The following is a 27,239-nucleotide window of genomic DNA, read 5'->3' as shown; positions in this document are numbered from 1 at the left end:
TGTTTTGCATATAGTGTTGACGTGCTTGAATGTAGCTTTTGACCATGATATCTGGAAAATGCTGTATTGCTTGGGTATATGTATTACTTGTATTATAAATTACATCGCTTTTCGCTCACGATCAGACGTCGCTTGAACCATCGCACTGAAAGACCGTGATCATACAGTAGCAATTCCTTGGGGTACGTTGTCGTTATGCGCGCCCTTCTGCACATTGCCCTTCAGGGCCTCGCGACAAGCTTCGTGGAAGACCGTAATGAATCGATGGATGTCGTGGAAGGAGTTGTATAGTGGCGCAGGCGCAACGCGCAGAACGTCGGGCTTTCTTTCGTCAACGACGACACCACGCTCTTCAATGTAGTGCTGGACTTTATCCAGTAACCCCGGGTTTAGAAGTAAACTGAGCTGCGCGCCCCGCTCAGCCGGGTTTGCGGGTGTGATTATCTTATATGGTGGCTCTCCTCCATCGTACTTCAGGAGCCGCGCCTCGAGGTATGCGGTCAGTTTTAGGCTACGTTGACGTAGCGCGTCCATGTTTGTCAACGCAAAGACGTCTGTCGATGCCATGACGGAAGTCATATCCAGTGCGCTGGGATTGCTGAGTTGAAATCCGCTTGCACCAGCAATGGGAACAAATTTGTTTTCCATTCGAAATCGACTGCTCTTATCGCTTCCCCACCAGCCGCTCAGCCGTGGTCGATAGGCGAGCTCGGTATCGTTACTGACTACGCCGTTTGTGCCGTCTGTTCGAGATGTAGACACTTGCTCCACCCTTCCGTGCCTCTCGTGTACGAAGAGTCCACCGATGACTCCTGGACCACCATTCATGTATTTGTAGTTACACCACGCTGCGAAGTCTACGTTCCAGTCGTGTAGCTTCAGCGGGACGTTTCCAGCTGCATGCGCTAGATCCCAGCCCACTGTAATACCCAGTGATCGGCAGTGACGCGTTATGAGTTCTATATCGAAGAACTGGCCCGAGTAGAACTGAATACCAGGTAACAACACTAGTGCGGTTGTAGGTGCGTGGTGTGATATGACGGAGAGGATGTGTTCGTTGGAGAGGTAGGGTGAGGAGGCCGAGGGCGGGTCGATGGTAACAAGCGCAGATGGATCGAGGTTGTGGTGGGCGATCTGAGAAAGAGCTGCGTACTACAAGAAGTCATTAATTACCAAGCGCTGATAGCATGTATGCATCAACCTACATGATCGCTGGGAAACGCCTTGCCCTCGATGATGATCTTGTATCTGTCCTTGGTCGGTCGATAGAAACTTGCCATAAGCAAATGCAGGTTTGCAGTCAATGTCTCCATTACGACGACTTCGGTAGGCAGTGCACCGACTATTTTCGCGGTTTCTTGTTTTATCGCATCATCAATGTGTAGCCATGGCGGCAGGCCTCCTTCGTAATCGGTAAAGTGACCAAATACGCCCTTAGATGCCCAAGTATCAAGGTAGCGATTCACATATTCCTTGGTCCTCCGAGGCTGCAGTCCCAAGGAGTTGCCGCAGAAGTATATGGACTCTTCACCGTCGTCTTCGCGCGTGTTCGCAGGTTTTCCGTTCTGCTGAAACCCGAACTTCCTGTTCCTTAGGTCGCCCTTTGTCGGAATCACGAATTCGTCCCTCAACTTGCTCAGGTCATCTTTCTTATCTTCCTTTTTCGCAAAGTCGTCGGTGCACAGTTCCGCCTGTGGAATAGCGAGATAAGGGTTGTGGTGTTTGGGCATGGCAGCTGGTGATGAAAGAAGAGTTAGCGGGATTCGGACAAGACAAAGCTTGTGCAGAGATGCTGTAGCACTATCATTGAGGCTTCAGGGACGATAAGTAGATAGCTTGAGCGGGTAAGGCTGGAACAGTCTGGTGCTCGTACGATGGATGGTGGCGGCGGCACAAGGTGGGGTTTGTGCCTGACTCAGCGGGTCTAGAACCCCGAGTGTGAGGGCACGTCTGATTGGATCCCGTCGGGCGTGACATTCCTAGCTATGACCTCAGACTCGCGGTCCTTCATCGCGACAGCGCCATCCACATGCTCGATATCGCGATAATGGCCTCCCCTTCAACCATGTGCGCGTCGTGCCTGCGGATAGCAAGACAAACAACGACACGGCGGCCGGCCCAACCTATCGCCGCCGCAGCTCAATCAATGCGAGCGTACAGCAGAGCAGCACCGCACGCCACTTCGCCATCGCTATTCCTCGACTTTCTTGCGCCATCATCTCCACGAGGGACTTCAAGACTTGTCCCAGTACAAGGTTTAGCATTCTCACAACCACAACACATACCACGACGAGCCCTCGCCACATCATCCGACGCCTCCACCGCAAAGCCCGCCCGCGCGATCCAAAACCCACGCACCGACGATTCCGGCAACCCCATGCTGATCTCGATAGCACCCCGTGCATCGAACCGGCTTCAGAAGATCTCCTCGGGCGATAACAATCCGAACCTCGCATTGCGCGTAAGCATCGAGAGCGGCGGATGCCACGGCTTCCAGTACCTCATGGACTTGACCGACCTGTCCAAGAACCCGGCGACCGAGGAAGATACCATATTCGAGGGAGAGAAGGGAGAGAAGATCGTTATCGATGAATCGAGTTTGGAGCTGTTGAATGGAAGCACGGTGGACTATACCATGGAGTTGATCGGGAGCCAGTTCAAGATCACTGGCATACCAGGGGCGACGAGTAGTTGTGGGTGCGGGACGAGCTTTGATATCAAGATGTAGATTATACCCAGGCAGTTAGATTTACACTGGTCAGTGTTTTACATGGAACTGGTCTCGTAATATGCATGGAGTAACCCGGTTTCTCCGTAGGTAACCTATCTTGACTACCTTCTGCACGCTCCCCATGCAGCGATCGTCCTTCACACAAATTGCGGAGTCAAAACGCCCCGCGTTTCTTTCGGTCGTTCGAAGTGGTCGCTCGCAGGGTCAGATTCAAAGTCACGTACGTGATAGGCTGCGGGCGCGGTGGTTTCGCCCGTGCGTTTGTTGGTCCAGCGGCAATGTGGTTGGTGGTGTTTGCATGGGGCACGAATACCAAACGCGTTGGGCAGACCTCGCGACTTCCTTTACTCGAAACCTTTCTCCTCCGTCTTCTTGCTCCGTCCTCCACGTGCGTTCTCTGTGGAATTACATTATGCGAGACCCCGCCCCTCTCAAGACGACGATGTCAATACAGTCAGCACTGCCTTTGCTGGAGCTTGATCATTTCGACACCTCCGACATTCGGCTCGAAGAAGAGATAGCGATTCGTGTCAATGACGTTGATTTCGTCTTGATTGAGCATTGTCAAGTAATCACAGCATTCTCTTCCTTGCCGCAATCGCGCGCTAAACATCACAGAACTTCCTTAGTTTCGATCACAACACTCTAACGTTGGTTCTCGTTTGTGTCGTCGAACCAGGACATGTTATATCGAAATCCACTCTCGAGAGGCTGCGAACCGAAAGGCTCCAAAAAGACGATGTCTTTCAGCCGGTTTTTACCAACACTGTTGTCTTCTATGGCGCGAATCAGGATGAGGTAGAGTTTAAGGAAGATGCTTTGGAGGCACTAGCTACATGGGGTACCAAAACGTGGAGCTTCGTTCCAGGAACAAACCATGGGCTTGTGCGGACCGGCCCGTACGTATACGTTCATGGGCGAACATGGCAGCCTTGGAGAGTATACAGCGAATTTAACGGTACATTCATGTGTACATTCAAGCCAGGGTCTGAGAGTACTGGAAGATAAGCGCTTCTCACATCTTCTATCATCAAAAACTAACTGCGCTTACTCTAGTCAAAGTCGACGAACCAAAGGCTGGACTCAATGGAAGAGTCCTGGTACCATCACGATGCTACTTCAATCCGAGCAGTGCCCGCCCTCTTGATGGTGCAAGAATCAGCGTCAAGGACAACATTGATATCGCTGGCCACAAGACCACCCTATGCAATCGTGCCTGGGAAGATTTATACCCACCCAGATCCAAACACGCAGATTGCGTCCAGACTCTGGTGGACGCTGGGGCTATCATCGTTGGGAAAACCAAGCTGCAAGCAATGATCATGCGGGAGGAGCCACTAGAGTGTGTGGAGTTCGCAGCACCGTTTAATCCTCGGGGCGACGGCTACCAAGTCCCTTCCGGAAGCAGTCATGGGAGCGCTGCAGGCATAGCATCATATGACTGGCTGGACTTTTCGCTTGGTTCGGACAGTAAGTGGTTCGCAGTCGCTACATCTTCTCGCGCCGCTATAATATATGGCTGCTATCACCCTATCGGTAAACTGACATTGATGTAGCAAACGGAAGTGGACGGAAGCCAGCGTCATACAATGGATGCTTCTCGATCCGACCCTCCACAGGCATTCTAAGTACCAACGGAGTCATCGGACAGTTCAAGTAAGTTAGCAAGACTAATGACTGCTTGCACCGACTGACAGACGTCCTTGTCTTTTAGCAAGTTCGATATGCCCGTATTCTTTGGTCGAGATGTATCAAAGTTCGCAGACTTCATATCAGTATGGTATGGGAGTTCACCCGTGCTTCGACAACCTTCAAATGTCAGTCCTAGTTACATATCTTCTACTCAAACATACTTTGCTGATGCAAGGCTAGACGAGGTTCAGGATTCTGTATTCCCAAGACTACCTTCCCACTTCCAACATGGCGCAATCTTCGCTTATCGACAATTTCGTCACGGGCTTAGAGTACGCTTTGGGAACTACAAGGACCATCATCTCCTTAGCAGATCAGTGGAGGCTAGAGTGCCCAGATGGAAACGATAATGCCGATCTAGCGGAATATCTTCGACTTGTACGTACTCTTCGTACCTCAACACCAAAACTAGCTTTACTAAATCATTAGCAGACCGGAAGTTACCCGTACTACCATGATTCGTATCACAATCTACACGATTTCCGTAAGCTATACGAGGAAAAACACGGAAAGCCGCCTTTCGTACACAGAGCGATGCATTGGCAATGGTAGGTGATATCTCATTCGACACATAGCTTTGCTTCACACTAACCGTCGACTGACAGGGATGTGTCGAAGAAGATTACAGTAGAAGAGCGAGACTTCTACTGGCGACGCTCTGAGCTTTACCGAAAGTGGCTTCTAGACAGGGTCTTTGATACAGATAACAAAGACTGCATCACCATCATGGTATTTCCGATCGAAGAGGGAAGACCCAACTATCGCGACGCGGTGCTGCCGTAAGTAAGACAGATATGCTGCCAGGACTCCACTCACTTACGTACAAATAGACCTTACGCCATTCTCAGCGGGTATTCGTCGTTGAACATATCTCCTATGCTACGCGCTCCGGAACTCACTGCAATAGGTAATGCGTCGCCGAGCACGTGTGTTACATGTACTGATACTACTGCAGTGGGCGAGATCACGTATCATTCGACCGTTACTCAACGTGAAGAGCCTATGCCGGTGGCGGCATCGATCATAGGAGCTCCAGGTAAGCTATCGATAGAGCACCAAATTGTCCGCATGCCCGGTCTCTGACTCTGCAAGGAACCGATCTCGTCCTGGCCCGATTAGTGCAGAAAGGCTTGGAAGCCAGAAATTTGCCGATCAGAGTGAAGACGGGCCGGTCAGTATATTGAAAAGGGTAGCCACGTGGATGGAAAAGTGGAAAAATTGTTTCCGTCGAGAGAAAGTGCACACATTGGAAACTTCTTATTGATCGAAAATTGTAGTAAACTCCGTGCTTCTCTACTGAGAAAGTACCAGGACAGCAAACCTTCAAGACCATGTGCCAAATCTCAGGATCACTTCAGGCTTACAACCACCTTCCTTGCCGAAACACCCTTCTTCTGTATCTCCAAAGCTCCTTGGATGGCTTCTAGACCCTCTCCAGCAATGCTCGGTTCGGGAGCTGCTCTGAATCGGCCAGTCGCGAGTGCCTCAGGCAGGAAGTCAGCGTACACGGCTTCGCCGACAGGGGAATGCGCCACCGATCCGTACACGAAACTTGTCTTGATACCTCGCAACTGTGACTTGATGATGATAGAGATCATCGAAGTGGTGAAGCTCCAGACAATCTGCAGTGCGACAAATCGCTTCGGTTGAGCCGGGATTGGATAGGTCGCCATCGCAATACGCTTATTGCCTTTACATTTACCCATGACGTCTAGACAATGGAAAACTGCGTTCTCTCCAATAGACATGGCTCCCGCGCATTCTTTCCCTTCCATGGCCCCGACGATCTTGTCGACTGTAGAGGGGTCGTTGTAGTCGAAGACTTTGCTAGCACCGAGGGATCTCATGAGATCGAAGTTCTTTGGCGAAGATGTTGTTATGACTTCGTATCCAGCGGAAACAGCGAGTTGGATAGCGTTGCAGCCTACGCTAGTCGAGCCTCCCCAGACAAGGACCGTCTTTCTGGTCGGTTTCGGGTGAAGTTGAGGATATTGCAGACCGAGCTGATCCTTCTCGAACAGCCCTGCTGCAGCGGTAGTGAAAGCCAGAGGTATCACTGCAGCAGATTCAAATGATAAGCTGTCTGGAATAGACGATGTGTTCCTTTCCAGGAGAACGGGAAACAGCTGGAATGCTCCGTATGCCGCGCTGTTGATCTTCTTGTCTGTACTGTGCGCCTGACCTAGAACACGGTCTCCTACTTTGAACCGTACCACTTTGCTGCCGATCTGAACCACTTCGCCAGCGACATCAAAGCCGAAAACAAAAGGATATTTGATCCAACCGAACGCCATACTGGTGCCCTGGTCTTGCAAAACCCAATCCACGGGATTGATCGCCACTGCACGATTCTTGACGATAACTTCATCGGGCCCAGGAGTAGGAAATGGCGCTTCCGAGACTTCCATGCGTTGCTTCGGTGCTGGCATCCATGCTGCGAGATTGGTAGGCATCGTGTAGAAGATGAGGACTCGGAGAAGTGATTAGATGTGCGTTCTCAAGATATTGAATGATGATAAAGTTTGAAGTATCTTTCCTTGCAGCATTCTCAACATCTAGATTCCTTTCCATCTTATACTTCTACCAGCTCCTGGACTTGATGCCTGCTTGCAATGCAATCTCGTGGACGCGGAGCATTGCACCAATCAGAGGCCAGCGGACGTCCGTTTGGGCCCACATTTAAGCCACCTGCCGTCCGTAGGCTTACTTCGATTACTCTGACGCACACGACCCCAATAGGAAGAATGTGCGATTTAGTGTAAAAGCTCTGGTAAGATACGGCCCATGTATATAGCCGCCGACCTAAGTTCCTCCGTGCGTATCGTGCTTATGTTGCCACCAAGATCACTACCTATGGTCAGCAGGTCCTAAACACTTCAACATCTCCTAAGTACGCCTGAAGCAAACCAGAGAGATGACAAACTCGCCTATTTCCTCGGAACGACTGCTAGAGAGAATGAGAGGTCGGGAGAAGGCCCAGCTATCCTGTGATTTCTGCAGGAAGAGAAAGTAAGGAAGTGATTTACCTTATTACCAAGACACCTAACAGGAAATGTCTAGACTTCGATGTGATCGAAACAAGCCTTGCGGGAGCTGCATTCGACTAGGGCAAGTGGCAGGGTGCAGCTTCCCTCTACCCCAACTTCCGCGAGCTCCACAAAAAGACAGACCGATAGAGAGCGCCACGCGAAAGGCGTTCGAGGAACGAATTGATCAGCTGGAGTCGCTCGTCCGGTCTTTGCTTGACAAACAAGAAAAACCCCCTGATGCTCGGATGCCGGGGAATCTGGCGACCCAAGAGACTACAGAAACCGTCGCCGCGGTGGATCCTCTCGTATATGAAGCTGGACGGATAAACCTGAACGACCATCAGTCTTCATACGTCGAGAGTGACCACTGGAAAGCCATCCTGGATGAGATTAGTGACCTGAAAGACATGGTACAGGAACAAGTTGAAGAACCACAACATACTGAGCCAACACTCCCTGGAAACGACCTGTTTCTTCTCCAAACATACCCAGTTACAAAAATGGATATCGTCGCTGCGATTCCGCCCCGCATAATTGTCGATAGCATGATCTCGAAATACTTCAAATGGGCGGACATGCCCGTCTCACTTGTCGTTCACCGCAAGGTCTTTATCAAACAATACGAAGCGTTTTGGGAAGATCCGCTTTCGACGTCAACCATGTGGCTGACTATATTATACGGCATGATGTATACAGTAGCCTATTGTACGCTATTCATGAACGGCGGTGCGGCCTCATTGGACGAGACGACAGCAGCCGAATATCACAGCCTGATCATCATCTCACGAGAGAAGATGATACAATGTCTTAGGCTGGGTAACTACATGAAGGGCGTACCGCATACCATCGAGGCCTTACTGGCTTTCCTTCAGACCGAATACGTTCAAGGTGAAGACACACAACAGGGCTGTTGGCAATTGACGGGCGTTATAATACGCGTAGCGCTCAAGATGGGTTACCACCGCGATGGCTCGCATTTCCCACAGATGAGTGTCTACGAGGCCGAAATGCGCAGGCGTACCTGGTACATCCTCACGCAATTTGACATCGCTTCAGCTTCTGAGGTCGGTCTTCCGCGAATCATTAAAGAAACTCAATGCGACACCGCTGAGCCGCGCAACCTCCTGGATGATGACTTTGACGATACGTCAACCGTCTTACCGCCTGCAAGGCCACAGAGCGACCACACGTTGTCCCAATTCCTAGTATACAAGAGCAGGATAATCTCCGTCTACGGAATGATCTGCGACTTCACGACATCATCTAAGCAGCGAGATTACGACGAAGCAATGCGCTTAGATGCGCTACTCAACACAGCGTACATCCAGAAGCCTCCCATACTCCAGTTGAAACCCATGCAGCAATCGATTTTAGACGGCGCAGAACTCATCACCCGTCGTCTATATATAGCGATGTCGTACCATCACGCGCAGATTACCCTTCACCGCAAGTTCATCATCCTTGCAAAGACAAATAGCAAATACCAGCTGTCCCATTCGACATGTATAAGCGCAGCATTGACAATGTTGCGGCTGCAAGCAGACTTATTCGAGCAGTGCCAGCCAAGCCGCATGCTTCATACTGATCGATGGAAGATCCTTTCCTTGATCCAATCCGAGTTCCTGCTCGCCACAACAGTCTTGTGTCTCAATCTGAATGACGACATGAAAAGAGGGCTCATCGGGGAAGAAGTCGCGCAGAAAAGCATGGAAGCACTCAAGACTTCGAGGAGTGTGTGGGAGCAGCAACAGGGGTTCTCGAAAGAAGCGCAAACGGCCGTGAGAGCGGTGAATGCTGTTCTGGGTAAAATGGGGAGGGATCCGAAAACAGACAGCCAAGAAGGTAATCTGGCAGGTGGAGAACATGGAGAGTCTTTCTCTTCATTCTCGGCAGACATCACTTCTGGCCCTAATCCGCTGGCATTTGAGGATGCCTCGCAAACGCAGCTTTCTCACAACATACCGGATGAACTTTCTGGCACAGCTTTTGACGAATTCTTGGTGATGGATCAAGAATTAGACGGATGGCTTCAGGTTTGAGATGAGGTTGATACAGTACAAAGTCGGTCATCGTCTATCTCATAACTTCGGTAATGTAGTATAGTCTTTCCCAGCTCTTCGAGAGCCCTACATCATATCTGTCGAATCGATGTACACCTAATCTTACACTGCAATCGCTTGGCTGCCTTGTCCGTCCTTCGGTTCTTCGTCAACGCCAAGACTTTCCATTGTGCCTTTTGGAGCGTCTTCAGGTTTTGGCTCAGACTGGGCGGGCGGCTGCTCTACAACTTCGTCAAAGATTCCACCTTCGGGCTCTGTGCCTTGGCCAATGGCCTTTAGTATTCTCCATGCCCTCCTGAACTCGTCTCTGATAGCAACGATACCACGGTGAGTGACGGTCCTTGCGACATTGTGATCGGTCTCGAACGGATCTTCGATTGCGAACAGATACCGATTCGTAACCTTTTTTTCCGCCGTGATTTTGGTTGTCGCGCTCACCCAGCCCTTGCTTTGCTTCGACAAGATTCCGCCAGGCGTCCGAAGGGACAGGACTTCGTTGGTCCAGTAGAATTGCGGGGGCTTGGGTCCATAGCCGTACCCGGATAGAGAAGCGTAGTACTGGAAGAATCCGCGTAGCAATTCACCGACAGACTGTGTGTTCTGTGAAAGGCGACCGGCTTGCGCGGCCTGGATGATCTCCGGCTCGTTGCGCCAAAAGCGGACCTGATAACCTGCTATAGTCGTGTTCTTGAAGAACTGCTCTAGAGCTACTGTGTCGCTCGGGAGCGGGACGGCGAGTTGGAGATTTGGACACACCGGTGGTTGGGCGACATTGACCAGATAATGCAGTACCATAAGTACCCATCCGTATGAAGAGAGAGTGCCAGAGTATGCGCTGTTGACTTTTCGTCGCTTGGCCCATGACTTAACGAAGAGAACCATTGGCCGTACACGAGGGTCAGTTAGGGAGTAGCATCGAAGCATATGAGTGTTATGGATACCGAGTGGGTTTTCGAAGTTGATGTCACACTGAATACCGCAGCCCGTCTTTGGAAAGTCGAGGGGACCGACTACCTTCTCTCGCATCCACTGTTTCTCAGGGCGGTGATGCTGATCTTTCTTAGCCTTTTCATCGGTTCCGTTGCTGACACTGTCTTCTGACTTGGTGGCCGACGTAATGGAGGTTTCCTGGGCGGTCTCAACTTTTGCAGGAGCTTTTTGCCGTTTCTTGGTAGTTGCCGCAGCACCTAGTGTAGGGAAGTCGTCACCAAAGTTAGGGCTGTCTGACTGCGCAGTAAGCTCTGAAGCTTTTGCTCCATCAACATCTACCAGCGGCTTTGGCGGTGGGGTAGCCTCTTGTGGCTTGTCTGAAGGGTACATCTCCTCTTCCGGAAGCTCTTCCCACTTCTGGCGTTCCTCGGCGAGAGCATTATACAAGGTCTCGGTTGGCGTCTGGCATATCTTCAGAATTGGTACTCTTGTCCTTGTGAGTAGACGGCCACCCAGCTTGGCGTCGAGAACTGCCCGTTCCAGCAAACGCGGGATGCCACGATCAATGGCAATATCACTAGCCCTCGCTGGATCTTTCCACGTTGGCACTACTGCCAGATCCATGTCTGAGCCGGGCATACCAAAGCCGGAAGCTAAGCTGCCAAAGCCTACCAAGGAGATAGTCGAGATATCACCAGAGTAGCCGCTGGCAAAAGCTTCTTGCATGATGGTTTCCAGGTGCTTTCGGAAGTCTTCTTTGGCCTCCGACTCGGATCTGGACATCTCCGCCTTCGGAACCTCGGCTGCTGCAATTGCGTCCAAGTGTTTGACTTGGGCCATGGAGTTCTCTCGTGGTTGATTCATCGGTGGTCGAGGAGGATATTGACCTTGTGGACGGGGACGCTGTGTCGATGCTGGACCTACCGGGATTTGGCCTGACAGTGCGAAATGATCATGAGGCCGTTGCATGATTCTAGGGGGCTGTGTGCGTGGTGTACCATCAGCGTTCAGATTTTGTTGTTGATGGGGCCGCCCTCGCCCCCGTGAGTGATACTGTCGATTGTCTACCTGTGGGCCGTTTTGAGAGACATTTGGGCCTTGCTGGTCTGGGAAGTTTCGCGGAGGTTGTTGATATCGCTGGTTGGAAGCAAACCCTCTTCCACCCCCTCGGACTGACGCCGTGTTGGCGGAGGCGTGGGCGCGCCATCCTTGAGCTTGATCTGGAGTAGGACCTGGAGTTGTGTGGCTCTGACCGTTGCTGTTGAAATCGTTGACGGTATCGTGGAAACCTCCACGACCGCGGCCACGTCCTCTTCCTTGGCCTCGTCCGCGTCCACGGTGTGGTGACGGGGCGTCTTGGCCAGACTGACCACCGGCTATGCTAACGTTGCCGAGAATCATGTTGCGCAATTGATTCTCGAGCCCAGTGGGCTGTGATGCATTCTCCTGTTCCATGATGTCGGATTAGTCTGAACTCGTTGGCGATGTAAGCAAGTAGTGGGGTGTGTATCCGAATTGACGAAGTCCGGCAGTGAAAGAGGGGCAGTATGGAAGAGATCTTATTGAGGCCAAACTTGTATTCAGAGGAAGTGATTCTGGCGTCTTCAGTTGTGGATGTTTCCTATGACTTTGGTTGGTGTGGCGCGTGGCAGTTCTGGCGACGACTATGGGAGTAAAGCGATTGGAGGGTCCCAGTTGGTGGATCTTTTAGGCAGACTATTCACACCAGGCAACCATGGGTGAATGTCTCGTCTAGCCAAAGCGATCAGGCCTCGGAAGGGTTTGGATTAAACGACCACGGTGGCTCTTGCGCAACGGGTTGCTGGAAATGCGCAATTCCTATGGTGGCTCATTCCTGGCGCAGCAACCGTGGAAGCGATGACGAACTGGATCGGGCAGTCGCTGAGTGGTGGCACTGTTTGGGAAGGCGGAGACGGCCTTCGCTGGAAACGGGCTTGGCGCGCTAAGACACTAGCGTGGAGCTGTGACGTTCGCGCGCGACACAGGCCGAAGTTGAAGGAACTCCCTGGGACAAAGGTGACTGCGTCTCCCCACCCTCACTATCCTCTGCCCATCGCCTCTCGCTCGTGCCCCCATTCCACCGCTGCCTCCGACATGAACGGCAACTCGAACGGGAACCCGCCGCCCGCCAGCGCGCCCGCTGCGCCCGTCGCCGCCAATGGCCAGCAGCCGCCTGTTCGTCGCCGTCGCCCACGTCCGCAGGCCGATGTCCTGCGCAAGCCCCGTCGCCCACTACAGAACATCACAAGGCCCATGGTCTCGTTGTCGCAAATGAACGAGGCCAAGAAGCCCGTCGCCGGGCCCGCAAGCGATGGCACGCAGTCTAAAGACGCGTTGCGACATGAGTTCATTGCCCAAGGCGCCAGCAGCTTCCCACTTATCGTAAGCCGCAAGGACTTGAAAGAGCTGCGACACCATGTCATGCGTCTGCAGAGCAAGACGCACGTCGACATCACCGACGACAACCAGTTCAAGACGCCCATCAAGCTCCACCGCCGAGATCCCCGCGCGCCTCCAAGCGGTATGGGCTCCACCTACGAAGAAGAAGACACGAAGGAGGACATGGAAGAAATGAAGGAGCGGGAGCGCATCGAGCTGCAGAAGGAGGAGCGTCGCAAGGTTCGCGAGGAGAACCAAGCCAAGATCGCCCCTACTGGCATGAAGAAGCCACCTGCCTTCCACAAGAAGACGGAGCAGAAGTACCGGCCCGATGATACTCCAGAGGCAAAGAAGCGACAACTTCTGCGCTACGAGGAGACACTGCCATGGCACTTGGAGGACTTCGAGAACAAACAGACGTGGGTCGGCACCTACGAGTCGGAGCTGTCAGAAACACATGTCATGCTGTCGACCACCCGCCCCGGCGACCCCAGTACAGCAATCCAGATGGCCCCTATGGAGCGCTGGTATCGGTTCAACGTCAAGGGCAAGGTCAAGACTGGCGGCGATGATCTCGATAAGATCCTGGCCAAGGTTGAGAGAGGCGGCGGACCCAAGTTTTTCGCCGAACTCGAAGAGCGTCAGAAGCAGCGTGTCAACGCAGAGAACAATGCGAAGATGTGGAGCGGAGTCCGTACCCGTGTCGGCGGCGGCGCAGACGACGAAGGCAGGATCAAGCGCGAGCGCCCCGACGACGACGCAACCGGATTTGTAAAGCGCGAAGCTGACGCGGACGATATCGACTTTAACCTTGAGGAAGACTTTGCCGACGACGAAGAGGGTCTGAATGGTCTCTTTGAAGGTGAAGAGCAGGACGTCAAAGAAGCCGCAGAAAAGCTCAAGCGAGACCAACTGCAGGCTGCTCTATGGGATCGCCCCGATGAACTTGCCATTGCGATCAAGGAAGAACAAGAGCGGAAGGAGGCTGAGGAGAGGAGGATCCAGGAAAAGGGCACCCGAAAAGCCCTAGTCAAACGCGAAAAACAATATGACTACCTCGACAGCGATCCAGAGAACCCGTACATCACCGAAAGTGAGTCCGACACCGACTCCGAGACGGAGCGTCAACAGGCCAAGGAAGAGGCAGAGAAGAAGGCAGCCGAGCAGAATGGCAAGGCACCGGAAGCTGGTAACGTCCCCTCTGGTGCATCTACCAAGGGCACCAACACCCCCTCGGGGAACCACAAGTCTGGCGAGAGCAAGAGCAAGAAGAGGCCAGGCTCACCCAACCTCTCAGAAGCTAGCGGCAACGAGTCCTCGCGCAAGAAGCACAAGAAGAAGCATGACAAGCTGGCTGATGGATCCCGGAAGTCGTCCCTTGCTAATCTCAAGGGCGCAGGGTCTGGTAGCGACAGCGAGATGACTGACGCCGGCAAGAAGCGGAAGAAGGACAAGAAGGACAAAAACCGCATCATGATTGGCGCTTCTCCGAGCGGCACTCCTGGTGCTAGCCGTGCAGGCAGTCCTACAGCCAGTGGCAGCCGCGCAGGTAGTCCCTCTGCAGCCTCATCACGGCCTTCCCTACCATCTGCCAAGGAGATTTACGAATCGTTGCCACCCCAAGGCATGAACATTCAGAATCTCATTGTCAAGTTCAAGGGTCGTGTTGACAAGACCAACACACAGGTCTTCATCAAGCTCGTCAAGGCGGTGTCTAGCTTCGACAAGGCCAAGAGCTGGCTTACCCCTCTGGAGAAGATGCCCTCCGAGGAGCACATTAACGCATTCATGAATGCGTCAAACGCACCGAAACCTGCGTAGTCTGAGACCGCATGTGGTCAACACGAGAGCGAATGCGATATCCAGCCGGTCCCTTGGTAAATTGCATCAGCGTAGGGGACGAGGGCAAAGGCCAGTAATGAGGAGATACTCGGGCACTACTTGCTCGGGTTTATCAGTACATAATACATGAATCGCAGAACATGGATTACTCTATGCATGTAGCGTTCTGTGATACGCCGTTGAGGCTATACTATCATTATGCATAAACTCAAACCCTCTACCAAAACTCATGCTTTTGACTCTCTAACCCCACCTTCTTCAATACACTTCTCACTGCCATCGCCGTCTCTCAACGGACTCTCGTGCCCCTCTTCTGCAGCAACTTCCGCTAATACCTTCTCATTAGCATCAACGCCCACTTCTTCGTCTTTCGCCACATTTCTCCCATGCATTTCTTTATCCGCCGTCTTGCCATCAGCACTATCCTTGTCCTTCTTGATCATGCTCCAGCCACCCCTCCACCCAACCCACCTCTCTTCCCATGGACCCCTAGCAATGATGACAAGAAGCGCTGCGGAGATAAAACCTACGCTAGCACTCCCGCTCCCAATCCAACCCGCAGCAGCATAAATGTGGTTCCCGGCCGCCGTACCGATGAGTTGACCGCAAAACGTAGCAACCATGAAAGCAGTGTTCACTCCGTTGCGCCGCTTAGGCTCGACGGAGTAGATGCTAGAACGATTCGCGATCTGCGCAGTCTGGTTGCCGAAATCCATCAATAGGGCTTGAAGGACGGGACCTGCGACCGTAAAGGTTCCAGTATAGGTGCCGAGACATATACCAATGAGAGAGCATGTGAGGCCAAAAAGCACGGAGAAATGTGGTACGAAGCGGTCGGTAACTGTACGCGCGTAGATGGGGGAGATGAGCATGCCTGCTATACCTATCAGACCGAACAGACCGATTGTCAGGGATGAGTAGTTGTATGGGTCGCCGGCGAGGAGGAATGTCAGCGTTGTCCAAAACGATGTAAATGGAGCTGAGCAGAAGAGACCTGCTAGACATGCCTGGACGAGAACGGGGTGGCGGAACAGCATTTTGACAATGTCGAGTAGGATTCTGAAGTAATTCATGCCCGGGTTGGTCGCTGGGTAATCTGGCATGAAGAGCCAGAGCAGGACGAAAATGATGTACTGGAGGGCAAACGCCATCCAGTATACTGCGCGCCAGGTAACAAAGTTTGAGATTGTTCCAGAGAGGACGCGGGCAACGAGCACGCCGAGCATGAGGCCGGAGACGACGATGGACAGGGCTGCTGCGCGGCGTGATGGAGGAGCTAGGTCGCCCACGAGCGGGAGCATGAGTTGTGGCGTCACTGTTGTTACCGCCACGATGAAGGATATGGCCGTGAACGTGCCGAGGTCGGATGTCAGACATAGTCCTAGCCTGTTCCATTGTCAGCAATCTTCTTTCAGCATGCCTCGGATTTCAACGTGACATACCACAATGTCGCAGTGAATCCTACTAAACCACATACGAAAGGTCGTCGAGGCAACAAGTCTCCCAACGGACACAGAAAGAGAAGTCCAGCGGCATAGCCAGCTTGCATCACAGTAGGAATCTGTGCGACTTGCTCATAGCGCACGCCGAAGTCTGCAGCTAGTAGATTGAGGATGGGGTGGTTGTAGTAAAGGTTTGCGACTGTAAAGCCCGCGGCAAAGGCGAAGAGAACGTTCACTGGGATGATGGTAATCAGCTGGAATCCTGCATGGTGTTCATCGAGGAGAGCTCTGAGGAGCTGCATCGTGAGGTAGGCTTTGTTCAAACCGAACTATGACATGAAATTTCGCATAAAGACGTACTGCTCATAGAGAATTGCGGTGGTTTATCCGGATCCCAGCGACAGTTCGGCGGCGTCCACGTCAAGATTGTGTAAATTCTTCTCCATATTGACTGCTTCTCTTCTTCCTGCTCTATTATGCCTGTATTCCGCTCTATTCCTTTTCTTGGTGGACGACCCGTTGGTGATGAGGCTGTTGTCTGCACTGCACTTTCGTCGGTGGCTGGTACCATACCTCGGCCCCCGCCATCTTTTAAGTCGACCGTTGACATAATTCGACTTACGTCACACACATAATGTACTTCAAATAAGCTATCCAACAAGGAATGACGGTACAAACAGTAGCGGCGCGAAGCGTGGTACAGAAATAAGAATGTAGAAGTAAAGCAGATGAGATGCAGAAGAATCGAGGTACTGAGAATCGATGACGGGATCCTTCCTATTTCGACCAAGTTTGGCAAAGATCCATAATTGAGGAGCCGAGAACAGTTTTGAGCGAGGCTGTTATCCCCGGTATCACCGCCAATCAGATCTACCACGCTATCTGGATGTAGGGCATGACTACGGTTTTGCGACTTGAGAATATTGTTGGTATTGCGTCGCATATGCATCTCCCGTCTAGACAATGTCAACAATCTTCTCGTCTTCATCGTCTTCGGCATTTTCCAATTCCATCAGCTTCCCGCTACCACCTGCACTAGCCATGTCTGGTATATCCTCCTCTTCGCCTTCTTCTTTGCGCATGATGACCTGGACCACACGGTCACATGCTTCTTGGACTGATTCGTCATCGACATGCATGTGGCACTCTCTGACAATCGGGTAGACTTTGACGCGCCTCAGCACCTCTCTGCTTTCTTGCGTTGTACTCAGTAAAAGTAGCGTCTCAAGATGAGTCTTGATGATCTCGTGATCCTTCTCGCGCTCCTTGTCCGGCTCAAGGAGTTGTAGCTCATCCAGCATGCCCTCTGTGTCGTCATCTGCGTACTCTTCTGGGCCCATGAGGGGTAGAAGGATGTATGGAAGTAGGTTTGCACCGATAGATGGAGGTGGGAGATTCGGGTCGGGCGATAGATTCGATAGTAGCACGGGATGCGAAGGGACGTGGAAAGCGACGTTCTTAATCGCCGAAGCTACGCCAAGGCGGCGGATGTGCGAGGCATGGTCGGTGAAGACCTGGATCTTGGTGATGGGGATTACGTTATCGTCGTGCTCTTGCGGTGTGGTGAGGTATTCGCGACCCTTGGGAAACTTGGCTAGATCGGCGAAAAAGTACGAAAGGTAGTCGAAATCTGCGTTCTTGTTATACGCGCCCTCTGCGCCCTTGACGAAGCAGTCCATGAGCTGATCCATAGCCCACGTTGACTTGGACAGTTCTTTTGGTATGTCGCGCTTCAACTCTAAAACGCGCTGTAGCGAGTCGTCCTTTGCCATGTTGGCGAGGAGCATTGCGATCTCGTTGGCGTTGGGCTCTTTTGAGTTCTGCAGCAAGTCAGCCCTTGACAGTCCTTGGATGTATACAGGGGGAACTGACATACGGTTATCCGCGATAAGAGCGTTTCGAGGAAGTCGTCGTCCTTTGCCAGCGCCTTCTGGACCTCGGCGTCGGCGGAGACATTGATGAGGATGGTCAGGGCGTTCTTCGCTATGGGCGCATAGTCCTTGACGAGTAGCTTCAGGTCCCTAATAGGCTCTAGTTGGTTGCGCTTCCATAGGGAGACGTTCGCCTGTGAGTATCCGACAAGGTGGTCGGCCGCTGCATAGTGTGAGCTGTGTTCGGTGGTGGGGTGGAGGGGTTCGTCTGACCAGTCTGCCTGATCTGCGTGTTGCCGTGGTGCAGGAATTCCACAAGCTGGAAGCGGAGTATTAGCTGATGATGAACCCCAAAGTCTCGAGTACTTGGCTTCTTACCTCTTCTAATTCTGACGGCATCGTGGCTATGGCTGGCTTCGCGTGACTGTCGTGCGCCATGACGAAGGCCCAACTTTTTCTCGGCTGCACATCTCGCTTATCGATAAGCCTAGCGCGCATCCCGCATCTTCGCTGCGCGTTGTCGCGAGCTGCATGCCCGGCCACTGCAGCGACGTGATACCCGCTGATTGCTTCATCTAATGCATATTGCCCTGCCTATTCTTAACAAGAATGACCTGACCCCGTCATCGTCTTTCCACCACCAAGCCCTTGGACGCTTACCACCACAGCTGGGCAGCCACAGCTCCGTTGGAAGCTCGGCCTTAGTTCGGGTAACTCAGCACATTACCCAGCGACCAAGTCTTGTAATCAGGCCATCTTGCACAGTTTGCGTCCTGGTAAATTGTGCGATAAGCTGCCAGTGCGATGTCTGAGCCAGAGTTGTCTTGGTGCTAGGGCGGCTGCGTGCACCGCGACTCTGCAGCGTGCGAGCCCTCTTACCGCCGAAAGCTTGGTGGCTTCAAGCCCCATCCCCACCAAACGCTGTTACGCCAGAACAGACCTTCATCCGCCAGCGCTGCATGATCAAAGCCCGCGAAACTATGAAAATATATTCATGAGTTCAATCCCGGCTACAAGAATAATGAAGAATCACGCCCTGACTTTCGTGCTGTCAAAGGGCAGGTACGACAACAGACATCCCTCCCACAGCATTCATGATGCACACCGAAAGTGGCATGTTGGCAAAGGTTTTGAGCGCTCGAAATAGATCGACGACTCGCAGCGGGCCGCCGGACTGGCCACTTGTCACATGCATATGCTACCCCGACGCAGGGCAGGCACATACCGTCTACCAATCATCGCCAGATGCAGGCATTCTCTCATCTCAAGCTAGTGCGGCGGGGAGTGTAGCGAGTGAACAGCGTTGGCGCTTACAGCAACCAGCAGCCAACCACCCAAAATATAACCGCCGCTCATCAATTCTGAGTAGCGCCGAGCCTTACACACATCTTGATTGGGCCCATCTGACCACCACCTGGCTGAGAAGAGGGTTTTCCTGCATGGGAAGTCGTCTTTGTACCGCTATTGCCCTGGCTGCATGCCACGGCTCTTCCGATGGCTCGGAGTGCCTCGCAGAATGCTCGTCTTATAGTCGTTATCCCCAGATTACCCGAGACGTCGTACTCCCGGTGTTGCTGTTCTCAGTCTTTGTTCTCTTCTCTACACAGCCGGTATCTGTTGTTTGGTCCCGCCAGTTATTTCGGGGTACCATTTATCAAAAGAGTAGGATAGCAAGCACTCATTATGGCTGGACCAGCATTCCAATTATTTCCTCCTCCTCGTGCTCCAAGACAGACGAGTCCCAGTCCGCGACCATCTCCTCACCCAAAGCCAGCCAGTCAAGAACCATTAGCAACAGAGAGTGCCGTAAGCGCCAAAACACCTGTTGATCTCCACGGACTTCTCATCCAAGTCAACTCTGTGCCAGTATCACCTTCCAACCCAATGGCGCCCCCGCCGGCCATCGCGGCCCCGCCAAGAGCACATATCCCCAGTCCACAGGCTACGACAACGCCAATGTCAAATACAACGAGTCGGCCATACTTTGAACCACCGCCTCAGCAAACTGCGTCCCCACAACTTGGACGGCAAGAAAGCTTTTACCGTGTACAAGAACGTCATGGCCATGATCAAATCGACGACCAGCAACGCACCGCCAGCCCAGATCCTGCTCGCGCGATTTCACCAGCTTTCTCCGAGGCTCAGACTCTGGTCCGAGCAAATAGCTCTGCTACAAGATGCATGTCACCGCAAGAAGAGATTCCGATGCGGTCAATGTTCCCAGTTTATGATCCCACAGTCCCTCTTGGACGTCAACCATATCAGCCAACCCAAGCGTCGCCCACACAGATACCTCGAACCCAGATCAGTCGTTCACCCTACTCTTCCGAGTCGTATATTCCTCACAACAACGTTCGCTCGAGCGGCTCGACAGCTCCTCCACCACCAAAGCCCTTCTTCACACCATCCAACCTTCTTGACAATCTCTGGCTAGCCACTAATGGACAAGAACAGCCCAGTGTGCAGATGTATACCCTACGAATGCATCGAGCAACAGCCTCAAACCCGACGGTCACCTTTGGTACAACGCCATCCTTGCCGTTCTACTCTGTAGCACAGTCAAACCTTGCAGGTAACCACGAAGTACCCAGCATCATGAACGAGCTGCTCATTCAACGACATCACCCCACCCAGCCGCGAGTCTTACCTATTGCTCATCTCGATCTTATCGCGCCTCCGTCACTAGACAATGGAGCGTTTAGCCCACAACAGCAAGAGGATACCACCCTTCTTACTAGCATATACCCAAAGCTGGCCGCTCTTCAGGCGCTTGATGCTGCTGCTAACTCTCCTGCTGCCTCGCGTATTGCGCTTTCAGACCCGGGCGCTCAGTCGCCCGCCGCACAGCGTCTGGCTGAAGATGTTCTAGCTGGTACTGCGCAACGTGAGTGCTGCGCTCTTGCCTGGACGAGGGACAACCCTCAACAACAAGCAAATCCTTGGGCGCAACATATGCCATCGGAGGGTTCATATCAGCTCCATCATCCAACATTGGGCACCTTCCCCATATCCCTGGAAGGTGACTGTTCCGTCATCAACGCACCGTCGACGAGACCCATCACGGCGTTTTACGGGCATAACATGCCCATGACACCACAAAGCACCGGACGCAAGCCAGCCTGCATTACTGTGCTGAATCCATACGTTCTCTCTCCAACGACCCCTCGGACAAATGCGTTCTCTCCGCTACCACCACCTCCGCGATTCGATGGCACGAGACCAGTATCTATGACACCTTCTGAGATGTCTGTCGGCCAACTTCCTACGACCACCGACGCTACTGCCGATGATGCCACGCTCGCACGTCTTGACTTCGCAAACGACGCTCTCATTCTCAACCTTGGTGCCCTGACACGTTTTGGCAATCCCTTCTTGGTTGATGTTCTTACATCAACGCTTCTGGCAGTCGCAGTAGCGGAAGCTACACGCGGCCGCAAAACACGCAATCGAAGCCAAGAAAACTTCGAGCCACCACCACCAAGCTTCACCCTGAACCACCAGAAGGAAGACACAGCAAAAGCCTTCAAAGACTCTTTTGTCGAGGGCTTCCAGGGCATCGGTGGGAAGTCGCGCCCGCCACTCTCGGGTAAAGGACTGAAGAAGTTTGCTTCTAGCCTGAAGAGTACAACAACTCGTAGCGATAGTGCGATGGGAAGTTTCGACAAGGACATTGAGTTGGGCGAGTGGTACGGACAGGACAAACACACGAAAGCGAAAGCCACAAAATCGGAGAAGAAGGCGAAGAAAGCCAGTGCTGATGACGAAAGCAAACTACCGCTCGTCGCACGCACAGTCATAACGGTGTTGACGTTTGCATTCAAGGCCGTGGTGTTCATACTAAAGATAGCGTTCAAGATTGTCGCGGGTGTCGTCGTCATGATCACGAGGAATTTCAGCAAACTATAAGGCGTCAGCAGATGGACGGGCTATTTCTTACGACTGATGGGTTTTGGATCTTTTTCTTACTGCATGATACCATTCTTACTACATTCGCTGGATACCATCTAGACCGCGCTGCACGCGTGGCGCATAGTACCTTAATTTCAAACGCACGATTATCACGCAATCTCAATTACTTGAGCTGGTCATCGAAAATCAAATGTGAAGTGGTGATCTGTTGACTATGGGTTTGATGGTGGTTCCGACATGTGGACCAAAGCCTGGTTGGGCGAACTTAAGAAGAAACCAAGTCCAGAGCCAGCATCGTATCTACCAGCGCAGTTAGGCAGCACCGACCATCATGTACTCCTCGCTCTCCGCCTCGTCCATGAGATCGTCCAGGATGTTGTCAGCATTCCGGTGTATATAGCTCATGGGACCTTCACCACCCTTCAAGTGCAATACGCTTCCGGACAACAGGTCTCTGGCCTTGTGAGCCATGGCGACGGGACAGTTCTGGTCGTCCTGACCATGCCACAAGGTAAGCGGTACTCCATTCTCTCCAACGTATAGATGTCCAAGCTCAAAGCCCCAGTCGCTGCCGCTCAATTTGGCTTCCCAGCTTGCGCCTTCGCTTCCCTGGTGGAACGATTCTCTAGTCATGGCTACGTAGATGGGCCAGTTGGTGGTGTCGTGGATAGCTTCTTGGTCGGCGGGGTGACGGCTCCGGATCTCCTTGGCAATGATGTCCTCGAGGACTTTCGGGTCGTCATCGCGACTTGGCTTACCGATGGTGCTCTCGAACAGCGTGGTGGTCAGCCCGTTGACCCACGGCGCTGCCCAGAGGACGATGCGCGAAGGCAGCAACATGCCAGCTGTGCCGAACTTGACTGGATAGAGACCGCTGACGATGCTGGCTCCCAGCAGACGGTCCCTCGACACCTCCTTGACGCAAGCCAGTGCATAGGGCGCGCCTCCCGATACGCCCAGTACGTAGAAGTTGTGGATCTTGAGGTGATCTGCCAGGGCGAGCACGTCGGTAGGCCAGTCGAGGATGCGACGATTGATCTGGAAGGTCGACTGGCCGCTGCCAGGACGGTCGGGCGCGATGATGCGGACGTTGTGTAGGGCGCAGGCCGAGTGCCATAGCTTGCCTTCGTAGCGCGAGGATTGGCAGCCATGCATGAAGACTATCGTCTTCTGTGGCATCGGGCTGCCGTAGATGGCGTAGGAGAGGGTGCGGCCATCTTTGAGCTTCATGCGCTCATTCTCCTGCTGCATCGTATGCGTTGGGATTCGTGTTTGGTCGCGAGGGTTGCTGAGTTGTTCGTTGCAGCTTCTACGGGGGATGGAGGGGCGCGCAAGGCCACATTGCCTTCGCCGCCTGGGGTAAGCGCGACCGGCAGCGCATGGTGAAGGTTGTTTGCCTTGAGGGATATACCAGCAGATCGACGATACGGGTGAGTTGTGCAGAGCGGGGGATACCACGGGGTGAGCTTTGTTTAGGCCTCGCTAAGCTGCACTACGGCTGTGACGGGCAAGGCCTCCGAACATCTCGCCTACTAGTCCTGACTTCACATGCGTCTCCAAACATATTACACCAACATCGTTTAGATCAGCGACTCTAACTACTGCGTGGACGTGCAATCCCATCAAGGATGGTGTCCAGGTCACCTGCGCCCTCGCAGCCGGATAGCCGCGCCTTTGCTTACATCCCCACTCACGCCACCCAGACGAAAACGAGTCAAGAAAGAAGCATTACAAGGCCACCAAGAACTCCATCCAACAATCCAAATACCCATTGCATCCCAGTTTCCTGAAGCGCCAATGCTGCTACTACTTCCTCTTCATGTAGAGGGGGCGAAGCAGAGCCTTGACAAAGCCGTCCTCCTTAGCCAGATCCAGAGGGAAGATGCGGCTCTTCAGCGTATATGCACGGAAGAGCTTGTAGTTCTTGAAGACAATGACATCGTAGCGCTCGGGGTTGTCTAGATGGTCCAGGATGTTGAAGATGTTGACATAGACGCGTGAAAGAGCCTACGAGGATACGTCAGCAGAGCTATGCGACCGGGAAAAAAAGTGTAACCTTTTTGCACTGTGTTATAGAAGGCGGCGTAGGCTCGATCTTGACATCACGACACAGCTTCTGCCAGTTTTCCAGTTTCGACTTGTCACGGCCGTAGTGTCGAGACACCTCGAACTCAACAACCTCCGCGCGACGACGCTTCGCTTCGTTCTTGGACCAACCTTGGTGGATCGAAAGCTTGCTGAGTTTCGCTATGAGATCGTCCTCGGGATCTGGGACAAATCCATTAAACTTCTCTTGCGAGAAGTAGTCACGAACTTCATCAGAGGAACCGTCGTCGCTTGGAGGAGGAGTGCTACGGTCGCTCGAGGAAGCAGAGGCAGTTGCTACAGCTTCAGATACAATAGAGACGCCTCCCTCTGTTCAATGTGAGCATATCGCTATTGCTTGTTTATGTACGCTACTCACTAGCGCGACTTCCGCGAACCATCTTGCAGGGTCAGTAGTGCGCGGAACTGCGGCAGTCGCCAATAGTGCCCAGGTGGTTTCCGGAGTACGCGCTACACTAACCAAGAGCGACGTTGGGACTGTTGTGCACACCAAGAAAAGAAACGGCTGGAAAGTGTAAATACAATGTTTACGTGTCGCCAAGCGGCGGCTGACTCATACAAATAAGCAACTATCTTTTAGTCCTATTTTCCCGTTGCACGGATCTGGTGTTGTAACCCCTGATATTGCTTCTGTTTGCAAGTGCAATTACGGCCCACGCGGATTCCTCCGGCCTCGATCACAACTTCCTTAACAACGCCCTGATGAAGCCATCTTCCTTGGCCTTCTTCAGCGGAAACATATTGCCCGGCAATGTGGTGTACGCTCGGAACTTGGAGTAGCTTTTGAATCGGATCACCTCCACACCGATGTTACGATGGTCAATAAGGTTGATCAAATTCACCAGGACGTTCCGGCTGCCAAGCACCTCATCACGGTTAGCAGCAGACTTTGCATCGCTTGCAACTCTCCTTACCTGTCTACACTGTGTTATACTGTCTGGTGGATCGCTGATGTGCACCTCACGACATAGCCTCTGCCAGATCTCTAGCTTTGTTGTATTCGTTCCATATGCATAGCCGAATTCCTCCTCCTGGCATTCAGCCCAACGCCTCTGTTTCAGTCTGTTGCCCCAGCTGCGTTGTGCTGCTAGACGCTCGAAATTGCTCCTGATTCCGACCGTTGGATCGCGTACGAAATTGTCGAACTGCTGGAACCATGCGCCGCCCTGGTTTGGGGTGTCGGTATCAACATTATCGTCCGCGTCAGCATGGTTTGACGCCGCTAAGACTGCCTGCAAACTGGTCCACTGCTTTCTTCGGAGTTTATCACCCCAGTTGCGCTTTGAGGCGAGACGATCGAAGTTACTCCTGGTGCTGGCGCTTGTGTCGCATGCGAAGAGTGCAAACTTCAGGAACCACACGGCAGCCTGACTTGTATCCTGGGCAGTTGAACTGTTTGGGTTCGCAGCAGAGGCTGCGGTGTCTAAACAGGTCAGTTAGAGTGTGTAGCATAAGATTTCGACAAACTTTACTCACGGGCGCGGCCGGTATGATGACCGGACATGGCGGATAGTCTAGGAAGGTAAGTGAGGTTCTAGGGTGGTGGAAATAACCCAGGACTCCTTAAATCGATACGTGGGTGCATATGGGAAGCTGCAGCAAACCGAGATGAGCAGACAATCGGACCATTGAGGACGTGGAAGACCCGAGATCCCTGGCGCCACGTCGGCAACGAGCTGGAACATTCTGCCAGTATTCTCTACAGGCATAGTTGCATAGGCTCCAATGATGTGGGTGGTGGCTTTGGGGTTTGAACATCGAATGAGCCTCGATCGCATTGAGTGCCTGCTGCACGGTGGAGCAACTGTGCCGCATGTATGCATATGCATAGCAGGGAGAGAGAGTAAATAGAAGCCCTGGGTTAACGTGAAGAGCTACTGAATTCTACCTAGGAAGAAAGATCCCTGAACATTATCCGGCATAGCACAATCTTCCATAGGTAGATGAGACCCTTCAGAATACCGCTTGAAGTAACAAAGCCTCCGATCTCTCTTGTACGAAGTCAAGGGTAGATCAAACCATGATAAGACTTCAGCGTGACGAGCTAGGTACTCTCGCCTGGCCGCAGCGAATCATCTTGATGCCTGTGCCTTCAGAGTACTTCCTTGAGAAAGATGGGCAAGAATGTGTCTCCCTTCGCTTCGTCAAGGGGATATCTGCGACCATTTAAGGTGTATTTCCTGAACTCCTTGAAATCTTGGAAGACAAACACGTCAGAGCCTGTTCGCTGCGAGTCAAGGAGATCGTAGATGTTGACCAAAACCTCCGCAAGTACCTGAATACGTGTCAGTAACTGAGTGTCATGACAAAGAGGAGAGTAACATACTTCCATGCAGCCAGGAATACTATCTGGGATTATATCGAGGCTGCAAAGGCGACAGAAGTCTTGCCAACGAGCCAGGCTACCCAGGTCGCTGCCCATGTGGGCTTCCCAATCGGCATCGAAGATCTCAATCCTGGCCTCGCGGCGCTCTTCACGACTCCAGCGCATGTGTTTGCACAATCTCCAGAACTCATTGTTGAAACTTGCCGTATGGTCGGGGAAGAAGCCCTCAAACTGATACCAGATGTCGCTCGCACGAACGCCGCCACTGTCGCTTGGAGTGGGCGTAGCATTTGACACCGAAGTACCAGTAGCATCATCGGGGACAGCATTGGCATCTGCCTCATGGGAAGTTGACAGAGAATCTGGGATCTGTCAGTTTTGTTGTAAAGTCAAACACTGTCTACTCACCGAAAGCGCGCCAGATGTAGACCTCGCCGAAGCACTCATGCCAGTGGTCATTCCACGTCTCTTCTCCGCCGACCCAACCCATCATCTTGGCTAGAAGACAGAATTGGCGCTTGGTAGAATCGTGGGTATCGAGTATGAAGACGCTGTCCTGCGCCCAGTTGCGAAACAGCGACTTCTGGGCATCTGAAGCGATTACTTTCGAAGCCATGGTGAGTTGCTGTCGTAGTCACTTGCGCTGGCGGCTGCGGGGTGTGTCGTGACTTAGAGGAAGTCAAAGAGGTGGACCAAAAAGAAGGGCAAGATATCTACCAAAAGCGTACTAACAGAGTGCGTGAGCGGTGAAGATTGAGCGACACCTCAAGATCGGTGAACGGTGAAGGCACGTGATTGGCATGATAGAAATGCGAGAAGCTTCTACACACAACGTTTTGTCACTGCAGAACGAGATGAATTTTCAAAATTATTCCGATTGATTGGACGAGAACGGTAGCCA

At 52.6% G+C, this 27,239-nt stretch overlaps 15 protein-coding genes across 15 annotated transcripts; 6 read left to right on the top strand and 9 right to left on the bottom strand.

Annotated features, from left to right (window-relative positions):
• Positions 1-159: 159 nt before the first annotated feature.
• BNA51 (Kynureninase 1) lies at positions 160-1,730 on the bottom strand (the record flags this gene model as incomplete). The annotated part of the gene is made up of 2 exons (XM_051470088.1): positions 160-1,152; positions 1,206-1,730. 2 exons carry the CDS (start codon positions 1,728-1,730, stop codon positions 160-162), a joined length of 1,518 nt encoding a protein of 505 aa, XP_051325576.1.
• Positions 1,731-2,029: 299 nt separating this feature from the next.
• Positions 2,030-2,728, top strand: J4E85_005845 (uncharacterized protein; the record flags this gene model as incomplete). Its single annotated transcript, XM_051470087.1, has 1 exon — positions 2,030-2,728. The coding sequence occupies one exon, from the start codon at positions 2,030-2,032 to the stop codon at positions 2,726-2,728; it is 699 nt and encodes a 232-aa protein (XP_051325575.1).
• A 1,319-nt stretch (positions 2,729-4,047) lies between these two features.
• On the top strand, positions 4,048-4,391 carry J4E85_005844 (uncharacterized protein; the record flags this gene model as incomplete). The annotated part of the gene is made up of 2 exons (XM_051470086.1): positions 4,048-4,201; positions 4,288-4,391. The coding sequence occupies 2 exons, from the start codon at positions 4,048-4,050 to the stop codon at positions 4,389-4,391; spliced, it is 258 nt and encodes an 85-aa protein (XP_051325574.1).
• A 260-nt stretch (positions 4,392-4,651) lies between these two features.
• Positions 4,652-5,206, top strand: J4E85_005843 (uncharacterized protein; the record flags this gene model as incomplete). Its single annotated transcript, XM_051470085.1, has 3 exons — positions 4,652-4,801; positions 4,853-4,971; positions 5,029-5,206. 3 exons carry the CDS (start codon positions 4,652-4,654, stop codon positions 5,204-5,206), a joined length of 447 nt encoding a protein of 148 aa, XP_051325573.1.
• Positions 5,207-5,772: 566 nt separating this feature from the next.
• On the bottom strand, positions 5,773-6,876 carry J4E85_005842 (uncharacterized protein; the record flags this gene model as incomplete). The annotated part of the gene is made up of 1 exon (XM_051470084.1): positions 5,773-6,876. One exon carries the CDS (start codon positions 6,874-6,876, stop codon positions 5,773-5,775), a length of 1,104 nt encoding a protein of 367 aa, XP_051325572.1.
• Positions 6,877-7,697: 821 nt separating this feature from the next.
• J4E85_005841 (uncharacterized protein) lies at positions 7,698-9,491 on the top strand (the record flags this gene model as incomplete). The annotated part of the gene is made up of 1 exon (XM_051470083.1): positions 7,698-9,491. The coding sequence occupies one exon, from the start codon at positions 7,698-7,700 to the stop codon at positions 9,489-9,491; it is 1,794 nt and encodes a 597-aa protein (XP_051325571.1).
• A 123-nt stretch (positions 9,492-9,614) lies between these two features.
• Positions 9,615-11,897, bottom strand: J4E85_005840 (uncharacterized protein; the record flags this gene model as incomplete). The annotated part of the gene is made up of 1 exon (XM_051470082.1): positions 9,615-11,897. The coding sequence occupies one exon, from the start codon at positions 11,895-11,897 to the stop codon at positions 9,615-9,617; it is 2,283 nt and encodes a 760-aa protein (XP_051325570.1).
• A 660-nt stretch (positions 11,898-12,557) lies between these two features.
• On the top strand, positions 12,558-14,663 carry J4E85_005839 (uncharacterized protein; the record flags this gene model as incomplete). Its single annotated transcript, XM_051470081.1, has 1 exon — positions 12,558-14,663. One exon carries the CDS (start codon positions 12,558-12,560, stop codon positions 14,661-14,663), a length of 2,106 nt encoding a protein of 701 aa, XP_051325569.1.
• A 248-nt stretch (positions 14,664-14,911) lies between these two features.
• Positions 14,912-16,428, bottom strand: J4E85_005838 (uncharacterized protein; the record flags this gene model as incomplete). Its single annotated transcript, XM_051470080.1, has 2 exons — positions 14,912-16,070; positions 16,127-16,428. The coding sequence occupies 2 exons, from the start codon at positions 16,426-16,428 to the stop codon at positions 14,912-14,914; spliced, it is 1,461 nt and encodes a 486-aa protein (XP_051325568.1).
• A 654-nt stretch (positions 16,429-17,082) lies between these two features.
• J4E85_005837 (uncharacterized protein) lies at positions 17,083-18,396 on the bottom strand (the record flags this gene model as incomplete). Its single annotated transcript, XM_051470079.1, has 4 exons — positions 17,083-17,946; positions 18,003-18,220; positions 18,271-18,316; positions 18,376-18,396. 4 exons carry the CDS (start codon positions 18,394-18,396, stop codon positions 17,083-17,085), a joined length of 1,149 nt encoding a protein of 382 aa, XP_051325567.1.
• A 1,284-nt stretch (positions 18,397-19,680) lies between these two features.
• J4E85_005836 (uncharacterized protein) lies at positions 19,681-21,903 on the top strand (the record flags this gene model as incomplete). The annotated part of the gene is made up of 1 exon (XM_051470078.1): positions 19,681-21,903. One exon carries the CDS (start codon positions 19,681-19,683, stop codon positions 21,901-21,903), a length of 2,223 nt encoding a protein of 740 aa, XP_051325566.1.
• A 315-nt stretch (positions 21,904-22,218) lies between these two features.
• Positions 22,219-23,157, bottom strand: J4E85_005835 (uncharacterized protein; the record flags this gene model as incomplete). The annotated part of the gene is made up of 1 exon (XM_051470077.1): positions 22,219-23,157. One exon carries the CDS (start codon positions 23,155-23,157, stop codon positions 22,219-22,221), a length of 939 nt encoding a protein of 312 aa, XP_051325565.1.
• A 555-nt stretch (positions 23,158-23,712) lies between these two features.
• Positions 23,713-24,392, bottom strand: J4E85_005834 (uncharacterized protein; the record flags this gene model as incomplete). The annotated part of the gene is made up of 3 exons (XM_051470076.1): positions 23,713-23,913; positions 23,963-24,321; positions 24,371-24,392. The coding sequence occupies 3 exons, from the start codon at positions 24,390-24,392 to the stop codon at positions 23,713-23,715; spliced, it is 582 nt and encodes a 193-aa protein (XP_051325564.1).
• Positions 24,393-24,689: 297 nt separating this feature from the next.
• On the bottom strand, positions 24,690-25,516 carry J4E85_005833 (uncharacterized protein; the record flags this gene model as incomplete). Its single annotated transcript, XM_051470075.1, has 2 exons — positions 24,690-25,435; positions 25,489-25,516. 2 exons carry the CDS (start codon positions 25,514-25,516, stop codon positions 24,690-24,692), a joined length of 774 nt encoding a protein of 257 aa, XP_051325563.1.
• A 588-nt stretch (positions 25,517-26,104) lies between these two features.
• Positions 26,105-26,954, bottom strand: J4E85_005832 (uncharacterized protein; the record flags this gene model as incomplete). The annotated part of the gene is made up of 3 exons (XM_051470074.1): positions 26,105-26,287; positions 26,339-26,700; positions 26,747-26,954. The coding sequence occupies 3 exons, from the start codon at positions 26,952-26,954 to the stop codon at positions 26,105-26,107; spliced, it is 753 nt and encodes a 250-aa protein (XP_051325562.1).
• Between the last annotated feature and the right edge of the window lie 285 nt (positions 26,955-27,239).

Source organism: Alternaria conjuncta (assembly GCF_024043145.1).
Source record: "Alternaria conjuncta strain BMP 0040 chromosome Unknown scaffold_8, whole genome shotgun sequence".
In the NCBI taxonomy this organism is placed as follows: domain Eukaryota; kingdom Fungi; phylum Ascomycota; class Dothideomycetes; order Pleosporales; family Pleosporaceae; genus Alternaria; species Alternaria conjuncta.
This window is presented reverse-complemented; position numbering and strand designations above follow the sequence as displayed.